The sequence below is a fragment of the Hoplias malabaricus genome, chromosome X1, assembly GCF_029633855.1.
Source record: "Hoplias malabaricus isolate fHopMal1 chromosome X1, fHopMal1.hap1, whole genome shotgun sequence".
Classification (NCBI taxonomy): domain Eukaryota; kingdom Metazoa; phylum Chordata; class Actinopteri; order Characiformes; family Erythrinidae; genus Hoplias; species Hoplias malabaricus.
In genome coordinates, this window is record NC_089818.1 from 15,196,963 (window position 1) to 15,211,606 (window position 14,644).

At 46.5% G+C, this 14,644-nt stretch overlaps 1 protein-coding gene across 11 annotated transcripts in view; it reads left to right on the top strand.

Moving 5' to 3' along the window:
• The window catches only part of LOC136675652 (discs large homolog 1-like protein), a 105,558-nt gene that overhangs the window by 54,653 nt on the left and 36,261 nt on the right, over positions 1-14,644 (top strand). For 4 of the 11 annotated variants that reach the window (XM_066652333.1, XM_066652322.1, XM_066652325.1 and 1 more), the window contains exon 5: positions 3,459-3,566. The exons of 5 other annotated variants lie outside the window; for them this stretch is intronic. In XM_066652333.1, coding sequence (XP_066508430.1) covers positions 3,459-3,566 — 108 coding nt within the window. Of the gene's footprint in view, positions 1-3,458; positions 3,567-9,275; positions 9,556-14,644 lie in introns of those variants that run through there. 2 more of the 11 variants (XM_066652330.1, XM_066652332.1) reach the window with 2 other exon arrangements.

Consider the following 14,644-nt stretch of genomic DNA (forward strand, 5'->3'; position numbering starts at 1 on the left):
ACTTTCGTCCTTTTTTATAGATACATTACAGGGTCAAAAAACTCCTCCTGATGAGGGAACATAGCTACTGAGGACAATCAGATCAGTTCAGAGGCGAGTGCCTGCTTTATAACTGTAGTTAGTGTGATGCTAATGCTAGTTAGCTTCAAAGCTCCAGTGTAAGACTTAAGATGCAAAGATTTGTAATATTTAAAATAGATGTTCGATGAACCGTTTTAAAAAGGAATGATAATTGATTTAACTGCGCAGAAGAGATTTAAATAAATAAATTAAAAAAACTCAACACATGCAGGCCTCGGCAGGCTGGGCTGGCTACATATGTGTTTTCTGCTTCTTTTTCATGTGGATGGATATAAACAAACTGTGGGCAGCCTTGTCTTTCATCATGATTCTCCAGTGCTGTCATCAGCTCTTAAAAAGCAGATTCTTTGCTCACTATGCTCAGTGTTTTGTTTTTTAGCTGTGGTTGACCAACCACACCCACAGCTTATTATCTCTTTCTCATTTTCTCTCTCTCTCTCTCTCTCTCTCTCGCCAAAGTGAATAATCACATAAATCCTCCTGGTAGTATTTACACATAATGGATTTTCAACAGGTAGAATTTAAAGGTTATGACTTGCCCACTCTTAACATGAGTTAAAAATTGTGGGTGACCTAGAGGTGACACCTGGGCTCTACGAATAACAGTGTCTTTGACCGTTTGTGTGGCTCCACTGAGGCGTTTTACTCAAGGTGAAATCCAGTCACGCTTCAGTCTACTGACCGAAAGGCAGAGAGGCATTTTTAAATGTCCAGAGGAGGAGGAGGAGGTGTGTGTGTGTGAGGTTCAGACATTTACGAGTGTTCTTCTCAAGCCTGCTGTGCTCCACTGCTCATCTCTGCTGTTAGATTTATGACCCCTCTGTCCTCCCCCGTCCAGTATTAACCACACACACACACACACACACACACACACAAAAACACTCTATGGTTGGCAATCCATGTCTGCCTCCTCTCATAACTCTCTGCTCCCTCGACCCCCTTCTCCATTGATGAACTCATCCCTCTACTCCCACCACCTCTCTCCCTATGCCCCCCCCCCCACCCCCAATTCATCATTCTTCTGCCATGAACTCATCCAGCAAAGGCCACTCCCCTCCTCAGAATTAAGATTTAAATTAATGATTATTCCTGTAATCTCAGCACTTATTTAGTTATTTCAGCACCTGAATCATTAGACTTTGTTCATGTCCCACTCACTTTGTCCTGCCACAGCTCCACAATCATTTAAATGTCTTTCCATTACTGTGCTGTAATACAACTAAAGCAATGTCGCCCTCTGCACTTCCTGGAGAGTATTTCAGTCTGTCAGATTGACCGTCTGGATCATTTTGTTTTTGGTTAATGTATTTATTATACATTGTTTGATCCCTGGTATCACCCAGGGGTACGGTGGTCTTCCCTGTCCCAGGTCTCCTTTACAGTGTTGTCTCCAAACTCGTGCCAGGCTTCACCCACCAAAGGATATTGTCCAGACCTTTCAGGTTTTAAGGTGCATTAACATTTAAGCATAGAAAGTTAACATTCTTGAGGCACAATTTTATGATCTGGAGGCTACCAACCCACAGACTGTGAAACAAGACAACCCAGTCAGTTTGTCAGCTAACTAAGTCAGAAAATGTAGAATAAAAAGTGCCGTTCTGATTCTGCTCTGCCTCTGACGTCATGTTCAGAGACTTTAGAATTGCCCCGCCCCTTCGTCTGAGTCTCTCCAGTTTAAGGTTTAACAGAGCAAAACAGACACAATGACGTTGGAAATATAATAGCACTGGATAGAAACTGAGAACAGAGAATAAAGAGAACAGAGCGTCCCGCTACTCACTGCTGTGCGCTCAGGGTCGGGAAAAACAGTGAGCGGCTCATTATCATTTAAAAGACAGGGGGAGAACACCGCTGTGGGGTTTGGTCCTTGTGGTGTTTTGACCAAAGAAAGTCATAAATGTTTCAATAAGATCCAGAATTCTGTTCCCATTTGAGAAAGTGGAGAATTAATGTCACCATTAAATGATTATCCAAGTTGAAAGGCTCTTAAACATGTGGCATTAAACGACTCTAAAAACCTTGTTTTTTGAAGTAGAGGAAGCCTTCCCTGCCCTGTGTGCAGCTTATAAAGCCCTGATGCCTGTAAGTTAATTCTAAATTGCTGTGTCACGATCCGCCCGTAATCGACGTCCTCAGTGACTAAGACTCTGTTGACTAATCAGAACCCACTCACTCTCGTCCTCCGAGGCTTATTTACACCAAATTGTCCTCAAGCGCAGCTTGCCGCCGAGCCGCCCACCTCTGCCGGGGGTTGGGTAGAAGCGCAGTAGCGGAGGCGAGCGTTTAGGGTTGAGTTTTGACGAGCAAGAACATCTGGGACGGGGAACGGCACCTTCACGTTGTCACCGAATCTCCATCTTGGGTTTGATGAACTGCTTCAGGTGCTGTTGTGACTGCTGGGGTACACTCACATAGCCGTGCACCATAAACAAGCCCTTATCACCCGCTCTGATTAATCACCCGCCGTCGATGTTTGTCACAAGACGAATAGTGTGGGAGGAGAGAAACTTCTCAAGGCAAAGTGCTTGATGTGGTGGAGAGCAGGGCTCCATCTCCAGCCCATTCACTCATCACTGAATGGAGCTTTATCGCCCTCTTGTGGGTTACCTACGTCAAGGCAGTTGCGCTTTGGTTCCACCTCTGGAGCAGGAAGCAGGAATGCTTGTTTGTGCTTTGCTTTGCTCGCTTGCGTTTGAAATGCCATCATGTTTTAAGGTTTTTGAGCTGTGGGTTTGTAGAAGATCTAGATTCTACTGGATGTAAAGCTGAAATCTGAAGCCAATTTCTCAGACGTGGGTTCAGATCAGTGTTGGACTTGCGTTTCTAGCAGAGATGCAGTATTAGCTTGAACCAGACCCTGATGTTTAGTGTCTAGAGGTGCCAGCTTTGGTAATATTGCTTATGATTATTAGTTTCTCTTGCTGCAAACTTCAGGATCTGTATTTAAGCCTTTGCTTCGTCCTGAAGACCCGCATGTTACTTCATCTTGCGGCTTTTCGGACGTTCAACACCCAAAGACTTAATCTGGCTTAATTTGTGTCTACGAACCTGGCCTTTAACATTTTATATCCTTACCTCAGCATCCTTCTCTTCACTCCCACTCTCTGTCTCTGTCCATTAATGCAGTGTCTCTAAACCCTGGTCCTGGAGGTCCCTCTGGTCATTAACTGCCCCCTTACTGAGCCAGAGTGGGTGTTTAAAAGCAGGGAAGCTTTACAGTGTACAGGGCACTGGGCCTCCAGGACCAGATTTGGGGAAACTCTGCTATAACGATCTCTTTCTGTCTGTAAGCTGGACTGTGAGTTCTCTTTTACGCCTACCAGTGCTGTGTGTGTGTGTGTTGTGTCAGAATAAGCTGAGTTGCCCCCTCCCTGTAGGTTGAGTCGCTGGAATGCATCTTCGACGGGCCGCCCACAGTGGGGAGCGAGGACAGCCCTCCCCCCACCCCTGCCTCCCTCTATCCTCAAAGCCCCATGAGCGTCCAGGTAACGACCGCAAACCCTCCCCCGGCTTCTGCCTCCAACATGGGAACTGCCAGCAGCCATCTCTGTGTGCTGTAGCTGTGTCTCGTCCTTTGGCTGTCAGTGGTGGTCAGTCATCTGGTCATCTGCTGTTGTCTGGTCCCGTTACACTGCGCTCACAGTAGGCTTAAGGAAGATACTTCATAATTTGTATGAAATATGGGGATAAATATGTTTATGTTCATATGTAGATATGTGTCCATAGAATAACAATGAGCTACTAGTTTCTCATTTTTAAGGGCACATTTTACGTGAAGCCCACCAACCCACACACTGTGAAACAAGACCACACAGTCAGGTCTCTGTGTTCTAAGTGTGGGATAAAACAAGGCGTTCTGATTCTGCTCTACTTTTAACGTCAAGTGCAGAGACTTTTGAATCACCCCGCCCCCTTGTCTGAGTCTGTCCAATCACAGCGCAGGACCTGTGTTTATGTGAGTGCGCAAAGATGAGGTTAAACGCAGTGAAGCAGACGAGTGCCGAGAAATAAGAGCACTGAGTAAACATGGATAAAACGAGAACGGAGAAGAACGAGAACCAAGCGAATACCACTGCTGTGCACTCAGGCTGTGGGTGAACAGCGAGCGGCTCGTTATCATTTAAAGGAACAGGCGCTGAAACCAGACGGGGAGAATGCTGCTGTGGGATTTTGGCCAAAAGCAGGTCACTGTCCAGTACAGTTAACACATACTTCACACCAATACTGAAAGAGAAGAAACAAGTACAGAGATGACCTAGAGGATGTCTGTACATTCCAGTAACTGTGCCTCATCATGTTGTCAGCAGTGTCTAGTCATCCGCTCATGCGGTCATCCAGTTGCTCATGTCCCGTAGATGTAGCCGCAAGCTCATCCTTGTGGTTGAGGGCTTTGTGGCGATGCTAGATGGCGCAGTTCCCAAAGTGCATGAATTTACAGCTCCTTTACTGTCAACTTCCCTGTTGTGTTTTTTGTAGTTTCTTTGTTTGTAAATGTGTGGGGGTCTTATGGTGGTCAGAGGAGCATGAGCTTGAGTTGAGAGAGCTCCTGTCTCAAGCTTCTGTCCACTGACTGTTGCTTCCTTTGTAAATGTGACCTGTCAGAGCTGATGTCCTTGAACATTAAAGCATGTTTTTTTTTAATCATCTCCTGAACAACATTTGCATGAAGTGTAGAGTGACATGACATCAGCACACTATAGTGACCCCTTGTCTTGCGTTGAATGATACAAAATGCGATGCTATGTGAAACTACAGAAACTGTCTTGTTGATTTCCGATGGATTATTGCCCGAGGACCATGTTTTAGTGGCTTACTGCTGTCTTCTAAGCAGACAATTAGAGTTCTGTTCCTCTCTGGGGAATCTCACAATGCTACACCTATAACTGCCCATTGGCAAAACTCCTAAACACACATTTTGTCACATTGAGGACTGTAAGTCACACTGGATGAGTGTTTGCTTTTTAAAGAAATGCTGAGAATGTTCTTGTCAGGTTCTGCATCCCGTACAAACGATCAGCCTTGAGCCTCCCCGCTTTCCCGTCTGTGACGTCAGCTCCACCACGTCTCCCGTTTGAACGGATAGACCCTCGCTTTACAGAACCCTCTCTCTCTGTCTTTCGTCAGAGGGGACGGTGGGTCGTGGGCAAAGAGTACGAATAGCTGTTGCGCAAGATCCTAAGTGAGGAACTCCACATGCGAGTGGACGGGGTTTGAGGAAGATAGAGAGGTCGGGGGATAAACAAGTGGGACACACGTCAGATAGCGTGACCGGCTTTTGTTGTTGGCTTTTCTTTTACGGTGAGCGCGAGGGGCCAAAAGGAGAGAGGGGGAGAGACTTTAACAGCACTGAATTAGCTGTGTCAGGAGAGAGAGAGAGAGAGAGCGAGAGAGCATTCCAGCTGAAGTCTGCTGACTCATTTTGGAGCTGGATAAAGGCAGACTGAGGTACCTGCCTTGCCCCGAGCTCACAGCCCTGCGCCACACCGAGAGGGAGGGAGGACGGGAGGGAGGAGGTGAATAAAGCGGCGTGGTAGGGATGCGGAGATTGTGAAAATCTCTCTCTCTTTCTCTCTCCCCTCTGTCTCTTTCCATCTCTCAGATTCTCACTTTTTTTCCTGCCTCACTTTTCTCGCTCGCTCGCTCTCTCTCACTCACTCACTCTCTCCATCCCTGCAGCAGTGTGCGTCAGACAGCCACAGCCTCTCTATCTATCTCCCTCCTCCTCTCTCTCTCTCTCTCTCTCTCACTCTCGCACTCTCTCTCTCTCTCTACCAGCCAATCGTCACAGGTTCCCACAACCTGTGAGGCATGATTTTGTCGCCGTTTCACGCGAGATGCCTGCTTAAGGTTGGATAGCTGAGGGTGTACAGATACTTACGCACTCACTCGATTTGGCCCCCACCCACCCCTCCCTCAACCGGCCCACCATGCTCAACTCAGTGTGGTACGCCAAAAAGATGGGCCGGCGCATCATGGGCACGCTGAGGAGGACCAAGAGACTTCACCTGCACTTGTTGGTAAGTCTGGAACATTGCAGCGGGGGGCCAGAAATGTCTGGACACACTTGATTAGAAAGTGTGTGATGGCATCTCTTATGTCTGCAACCCCCACCTCCTCCGTATTCCGTGGTCACTGGCTTTTTGGAGATTGTTAATCTCTGATCGAGAGCATCGGGTCTGATCTGTTGCGTCCTGTAACTGCGCAGCTCTCCTGTCTTTGGTTTTTCTTGATGAGAGCACTTGTTTTCTGAGGGGAACAACGCGTGGGAAAGCCAGAGGTGGTAGCTTTCCTTGCTTTGCTGGAGCAGAGGTGCGTCATTTTGGAGCGGTACGTCATTGCCAGCAAAAAGGCTCGGTTACAGCCTCAACATTTTTAGGTCTAAGCCCTTGTTTTGCGGGAAGTGGACGCTGCAGTGGGAGTTTTATTGCGGCAGAGCGCCAGCGATGTCCAGCGTGTCTGTGCTGTCTAATGGGAAAACGTGGAGGCACATACCTCTTCCCCCTGCTGCCTGGCAACCTGCGTGCTCATGTCATGCAGCAGTGCTCGCAGTCTTTTATACACACACACACACACACACATGCAGCCAGCTGTGCTCACACACACACACACACACACACATAACATACACACTGATTACTTGCCCTGTAAATGCCATGTTATTGTTGTGATGCTGTATTCTTAATGATGCATGCCATATTTTTGCATGTGAATTCCTACACTCCGCATCTCTACAGACCTCAGTGTAGAACTTATCTGATGCCTAATCTGCTGTGTGTATTTTGCCTTGTGTTTTGATCTACAAATAACTCCCTCCAGCTAATTGGGCCCTCCCGAGACCCTCTCCTTTCCTGTGTATGAGTAGGAAGAATCCACTTGCTTTATTTGCGAAGTGTTGTAGCTCTCAATATCAAGTTTGGCTTTTTGATAAAGGGGTAAATTATGGAGCACACTGCTCGGAATTAAAGGGGGCTAATGGGGGTTGGCTCCTCCCCTCACGTAAGGTAGACGGTGGATGGCTTTTATCACAGAACATTTTGGGTAGAAGTACTGTGCAGGCAGCATGTGTGGGACTTGGCAGAGGCCATTCAAGTGATGACCTGTTGTTGTTGAAAATAAGAAATAGGTTGTTGGTTGTTGTTCATCTGGAGAGGAGGGTATTCCAGGTATTTTGGCCAGTGGACTGAGAGGTGACCAAAAGTGCGTATAGTTCCGGCTCCTAGGGCTGGGCAATTAATTTAAAATCGACATTCAACAGTTCTACTCAACTTCTATATCTTCCCTATATAGATTTTTCTTTTAATTCTTAATATTTTGCTAATTCTGTTAATGTTTTCCACTGTGTGGTCATTTACTTTCCTCTGAAAACCACACTACCACCCATGTAGTCATGTGATCCTGCCTCATAGAAGCGGCATGTAGGAGAACCTAAACACAGAGGCCGACCGAGCCACTCTTGTACTCTTGTTACAGTTCGTACCAAAGCAAACACAGTCTTTCTCTTTTGGACATGTTTTGACTTTAGAAAACCTTAAAGGTGTCAAATGTAAACACTGACAACAAACAGTTTTTGTGAGAAAAGTTAATCCCACTGGTCTGTTTAACACTTAAAGCGCAATCACACAAATATGAACAGTGCATGGCTGAAAAAAAAGAAATGGACAAGCTCCAGGCAACATAGAAAAAAATAGATACCTGAGCATATTTACAGAATGAATAAAAAAAAATTTACAGGGGGTAAAAAAAAAAATAATAAAAAGATAATGGTTCGTTAGTTGTAATCAAGGTAAATTTTAAATTAATCGTGATATTGATTTGAGGTCACATCGCCCAGCACTGCAGTCTCCCCTGTTTTGGCATCTACCATTTGGTTGGTGCCTCATGGATGTGCTGTTCGGCTCTGGTACGGTGGCCTAATTGACCATTAGCAAGACAGACGAACTCGGCTTGGCTCCAAAAGAAAAAGAAAAAGAACTGAAGGGCTTTAGCGGTGCTCTCATTAGTCATGCACACTGTGTGTTCAGGGGTAATCGCGAATGTTTTATCGATGTCCTGCCATATCTGTCGACAGCCGTGCTATTGACGCTTGACACTTTTTGGGATTGCTGTCTCAGAATCGATAGTTAAGACCAAAACGAAGACAAGTGACATGCGCCATGTTGTCGACTTGCTCCCTGCCTCCAGTTTGAAAGATGGGCAGAAGAAAAGCCGTGGCTGTCCCATAAATCACAGACCTGCACAATTATGACAAATCATACTCGAGCCAGGGACTTGATGCGTGAGCGCTTATGTTTTTCCTGCCACTCTGCGCACTAATGAACATGTCAGTAGACGAAGCCAGTCAGCTTGTTTATGTAGAGTCTGGAGCGAGCCAGGAGAGCGGAACCTGCTCGGGAAATCCTGCTGGCTCTCTCAGATGTGCGAGCGGTTGCCATGGCTTTACCTCCCGCAGGAGAGCAAGAGGAGCCTGGTGACAAAATTACCAACTCTTCCAGCACCTGTGGCACATCTCAGGAAGCTTCTACCCGGAGCGGCCCCTTTGGAGCACCGGCTGTCGAGAACATCGGCTGCACGTTGCACACCGAACGGGAAAGCGAGAAACGACCTGGCGGAATGCTTAAGACGACGTCTTAGTTCATTCATCGCTGAATATGATTGGTTTTTCTGTTTGGTCTCTTCACCAACGCTGGGCGCTTGTTTCTGACGAGCCATGGGATTAGATTTGTTACGACGATGCGGTCACGGCCTAGAGACAACGAACTTTTTGTTCAACTCAAAACAGTGAGGACTTGAGCAGCCTGCTGTAATTTGATTGTCTGCGCTCAGATTTACTGTTTGATTGATGACACCGTGGGACAAGGGAGCGGATTGCTAGAGGAGTACGAGCTCTGGAGTTTGATTTACCATTGGCAGCTCGTCATGGAGCATTGCTGCTGACAAAGAGCAGATAGATGTGCGCAGATTGTTACAGTTTTGTCTTTTCTTGCTCGGAACCCTCTCTCCCTGCTGCACTGGGTGCGGCTCGGTGGCTTGGTGGTGGGCGTGGGGGAGTGTCTGAGGAGCCCCAGGGTCATGAGGACGCTGCACAGATGAAACCACCAGATACAGCCGACACAGGAAGCCACTCTCATAATTAAGGGAATCATTCGGAAAGGCTTTCGCTCTCGCGCACTCTCTCGCTCTCTCTCCCCCGCCTTGGGCTTGTTTCTCCTGGTCAGTGCCACGCTCGATAGCTGACGGAGCGTGTTGGTGATGAACTACATCTTTGGTGGCAACACCTTGTACTCCAGGGGGAGTCGAGGGGGCAGCACCAGCTCTGCCCACGGAGCCCCTGTGGGACCCAGACTTCACAACTGGTCATTGCGCAGCTCCTCCGAAGAGCCAGCGGACACGAGTCCGACTCGCTGGAGCCGCCTCCTGACTGTTCTCACGCGCCTCAGTGCGTTCACCAACTGCGTTTCTGTGAGGTCCACCGAGGTAAGGTCAGCGGGACCCTGAGCATGTGGACGAACAACCAGGGAAGCTTTGAGCTAAACTTGGTCTTGTTCCCGTTGACAGTGTTATTTTTACGTCATCAATGAATATTTCAAATAGTTGCTTTCCAATAAAAAACATCAAGCTACGTTTTTGTAGATCTTTAGTTCACTACGTCGTGTGAAAACAGCAGCTGTCCTTCACATTGTATGAATATTTCATGATGAAGTGACCAATAGATATGCTTTAAATTTTTTGACTTCTTTGGGAAGTTAAGAATTTATTTATATTTTTCCTTCCCCTTTGAAGTTAGTATTTTTGGAGACACGTTATTCATTGGAGAGTGAAGATGTGTAAGCTGAGGTAATGATGATTTGTAAGCTTGAGTTTTAGTTGTTTGTGTACAGAAGACTTCCACACAGCCGTATTTGAATTTTGAAGAACGGATTTCATGAAGAAAACAAGCCGAAGCTGAAGATAATCAAAAAGGTTTAGATTTTTCACTGGCAAGTGGTGTGGAATTTAAAGGAGGCATATTATGAGAACCATAAAAAACAGATCACTTGTTCTCTACATGCGCACAATATTGCATGTATATAGAGCCTTTAAACCCACACACTGTAAAACAAAAAAGTCTGAGTAAAAACAGAGGAGGAAGAGAACAGAGTGAAAGTAGCTAAAATCCAGAGCTTCTGATCCTCGCCCCTCGCTGCGGTGCACTCAGGGTTGGGGTAACAAAGTCAAATTGTTATTTTATTAATTAATTATTATTAATATTTATTGATTAAATTGAGGTGAGCAGGTTATTTTGCTGTCACACAGTTCCAGGGTCCCATGGTTGTGCAGTCAAACTTTAATGGCCACTGTGAGGAGTTCTCCCAATGTCTGTGCAGGTTTTTTTTTCCCCCACAGTCCAAACACACACACGTTGGTATGGATTGGTCTTGCCAAAGTGTCCATATCAATACGAGTGTGAGAGTAGCTGGGCGAGTCAGTGATGATAGGAGCCCTGTCCCTGGTGTGTTCCTGGTGGGCTCCAGGCCTGATCATGATGAAGCCGTTACTGAAGACAAGTGAATCAATAAATAGACTTTCTGAATTACGTAAATAACAGTAAATAATGCTTCCTTCACTAAAGATTGTCTGTAGTAACCAACAGTGATGTCAGATAACCCGTTGTTTTTGTGTGTGACAGTAGTCATGGTAATATATTATTTCTGAAATATATTTAACCCCAGCAGTAACATGAATGTGAATGTTTCTGCAAGGCCATATGTGGCCAGTAGATGGCACTAGAGTTGCATTGTTCCTCTTGTTGTCAGGATGATCTTAATCCTTTCTCAATCCCAGCAAATTTGGGTTTAAAGCCTCTGCTGTTATCCTGCTGCTTTTCACTGTGGAGAGTGCATCAGTGCTCAAAATCAGATTTCGGTGCTTAACCGCCGTTAAATATTTGCTGCTTGTCGTCTTCACACACAGGAGATGCCCGTAATTAAAATAACAGTTGTAACACGAATGCCTCTGCAGTTCCAGAGTACACAAAATATATTTTCTACTCACCGCAGGTCCAGAATTTAACCCCAACTACAGCCATCCACACTCTGGTTTTACATACGCTCATCAAAATCCAGATCAATCCACTTACTCTCCAATCCAATAGCCCCACGCCGTCATGTCGACACAATCCCAGCCAGCCCTGCATTATTTATCCCTCCCTTCATAATTTACTCAACGTAAAGTCCCTTTGCGTCCGCCCAGTGACGAGCCATCTGTCTCAGCAGCAATGACACGAGAAGGAACGCACTCTCCATGGCGTGGCTCAATAATATCATCAAGTTGTTGCTAATATGTGGTTGAAACCATGACCTGATGTTCGTGATCTTGAACCAATTGTGAGTTCCCGAAAACCTCTGTAGCTTTGTCTTTGTGGCGTTCTCAATACATTTGGCTTTATTTTATGGTCTGTATCCAGTTTGCCTCTTTCAGACATAAACATGAGCGGTCGTTCACACATGAGGCGCACAGCAGGAGATATTTTTTAGGTGTGGCAAAGAGCCTGTGCAGTGCGTGCAGGGGAAGCTCCGGAACATTTCCCACTCTGTTCTCACATACGCTGGCTCTGACTTCACTAGGTCTTTACTAGGGCATGAGGACAATAAAGTCTGGAACAAATGTTGCAGGTGCTCACGTTCACACATGGAACTCCTCTGGGTGAACTCCGGAACATTTCTGGATTACCGCGCATGTGTGAAAGGGGAATAAGAATCTGAGAATCTCTGCTCTGGACTCTTCAGCTCCAAACTCCCTGCTTCATTTGAAGAAAGGCCTGGATAAGTAGCTGATTGGTTGGATCAGGTGCCTGAACACCTCAAAACAACACATTATGAGCAGGGGGGTATTCCAGGAGTAAGACCAGGAAGCACCGACATATGGAAAGGGGCGTCTGCTGAACATTTCTCCTGCTTTTGTTGGCTGCGGATGAGGCAAGCTGGCTTTAGTGTGTGAATCCGAGCTAAGCATTGATTATTCATGCCAGGAAAAAAGCCCCTCTGCTCCTGTTGGCTGTGCCCGTTGGAGCTCGCTAATTGGCACGAGAACGCGAGGAGATGAGAGGGAGAGTGAACACACGAGAGACGCAACGCCAGACAGTAGGATCTTGTGTGTGTGTGTGTGTGTGTGTCAGCCCCTCGCAACCCAAGCAACACAGCGGTGTCAGAAGCTAAAAAGCTGTCTGAGAAACTGGAGTGGATTCGCCTGCTTTGTTGCCAAGAAACCCTCCTTCCGAGCGCCTTGATCTTTGTGGTGCAAAAATCTCTTCTTCCTCGTCTGAAGGTGAGCTTGTATTTGACACCATCACTCCAACCATGACCACCTACTTCCCCAGCCCGGATTACACCTGCCGAAGAGCTGACGGAACAGATAGAGGGCTCTTGGAAAGAAAAAAGGTCCCACATCAGCGGGTAAACGTCAGGCAGCAGCTTTCCCAACCTCCGACAACGTTCTACAGCTCGTGCACCCTGCCCTCCAACGCCGCCAAGACCAAGGCCAAGTTCCTCAACCTGCGGGACAGCGTGAAGAAGAGTCCCACCAAGAGCACGGCCAAAGTGACCGTCCCAGGAGAGAGGGTACCCACCAGAGCGGAGCTGTTCAGGGCTGAGCTTTTGTTTGACAAGGTACGTCAGGGACCTTGGTAGGTGCCTTTCGTCTGATTGCGGTTGTGGATCGCTGCATTAATCTGGAGAAGCATGGATTGATTTGAGTTACTTGGTGGTTGGATTTCAGATCTGTGTTTAGTTGGTTGGTCGTATCCAACACTGGTCCCTGTGCAAAAGAGGGTCTTTCAAAGGTTCTTAAATAAAGCCAGGGGTTGCAATTGGAACCCTTAGTTAGTTATATACAGAACCATATGCATTTTGAAGTGGTTCTTTAAGATTGATGAAGAATGAGTCGTATCTGGTTTTGTATGACACCAAAAAAGGTCTATTTCAATATTGTAACTCCAGCCATTTCATATCAACCCTTGAGAAGAACCCTTTTATTCGAAGACTGTGCAGCGTCCCCGTTGGTTGTGTTTGTGTTGGAATGGTACGTTGTGTTCTTTAAACCCTGTCAGTGTTCATTTTAATGAAGCAGCTGTTGTTTTGCTTATTCCTTGTTAAAACAAAATGTCTATGTAATTAATAATGTCCCGATCAAGTTGTTTTTGCCCCGATCCGAGTCTTTTAATACTGAGTATCAGCGGATATAGACAATTGGCATCCCACAATAGGGAGTGTGAGTTTGCCGCCTACAGGAAACAGGATCCCACTTATCACAGATAAGTGATGCTGTGATCAGCCCTGATACTGATCTTTGAGATCGGATCATTCATTCATTCATTATCTGTAACCCTTATCCAGTTCAGGGTCGCGGTGGGTCCAGAGCCTACCTGGAATCATTGGGCGCAAGGCGGGAATACACCCTGGAGGGGGCGCCAGTCCTTCACAGGGCAACACACACACACACACACACACACACACACACACACACATTCACTCACACACTCACACCTACAGACATTTTTGAGTCTCCAATCCACCTACAAACGTGTGTTTTGGACTGTGGGAGGAAACCGGAGCACCTGGAGGAAACCCACGCGGACACGGGGAGAACACACCAACTCCTCACAGACAGTCACCCAGAGCGGAAATCGAACCCACAACCTCCAGGTCCCTGGAGCTGTGTGACTGAGACACTACCTGCTGCACCATCGTGCCGCGAGATCGGATCAGGGCATCCCTAATGTTAATTAATGCTTAATTAAAATGGACAGTACACGTTTTTCACGTTTTTACACGAACTCTCTCTCAGTAGGTTGGGTAACAGTCAGTAGGGATATAATCATGACTTCATTTTGTTTGTGGAACCGTTAAAATGTGTGTGTATGTATTTGACATAGTACAACATACAATGATATGTGTCTACGTTTAACACATCTGTGGCAGTGAACACACACACACACACACACACACACACACACACAGAGTTGGGGTTTAGGTGCCCTCCCCAAATGTATCTCAGCTGCCCCTAAGTGTGAGCTTCCGGAGCCTGCTCCTCTAACCATTGGGCCACCCATGTTAGGATCCATGGGGATCTCTGAAAGGTGATCTTCCCTCTTCCCTCTGTGTTTGTTTTTGGGTTGATTTCACTTAGAGCTTTTAATTCCACAATTAAATCCCTAATGCGGAGCGGTAAAGTAGGGCCGAAATCAATGCTATTGATGAGCACAGATTTTAGCCTCAGCGAGGACAGTGTCCTGTTGTCTAACAGCAGCACATTTACATCCGTCCCAACACGAGATCACACTTTTTGTCTGAGCCTTTTGCATTGTTTTGGACTGGAATATATATATAATTTATAAACATGGGCTCATCCAGCGTTTCCTTCTGAGACCCAGGAATTTTTTGAGGGGGAAGCTTTACCATAAAAGCCTCTGTCTTTTGACAGTAGAACGTTTCTGTGAATATTTGAAAAATGCCACAAAACACACTCCAACTCTTCCCAAAGCTGTTGCAGCAAACTCCACAGCACAGTGCAGCGGTGCTACACTCCT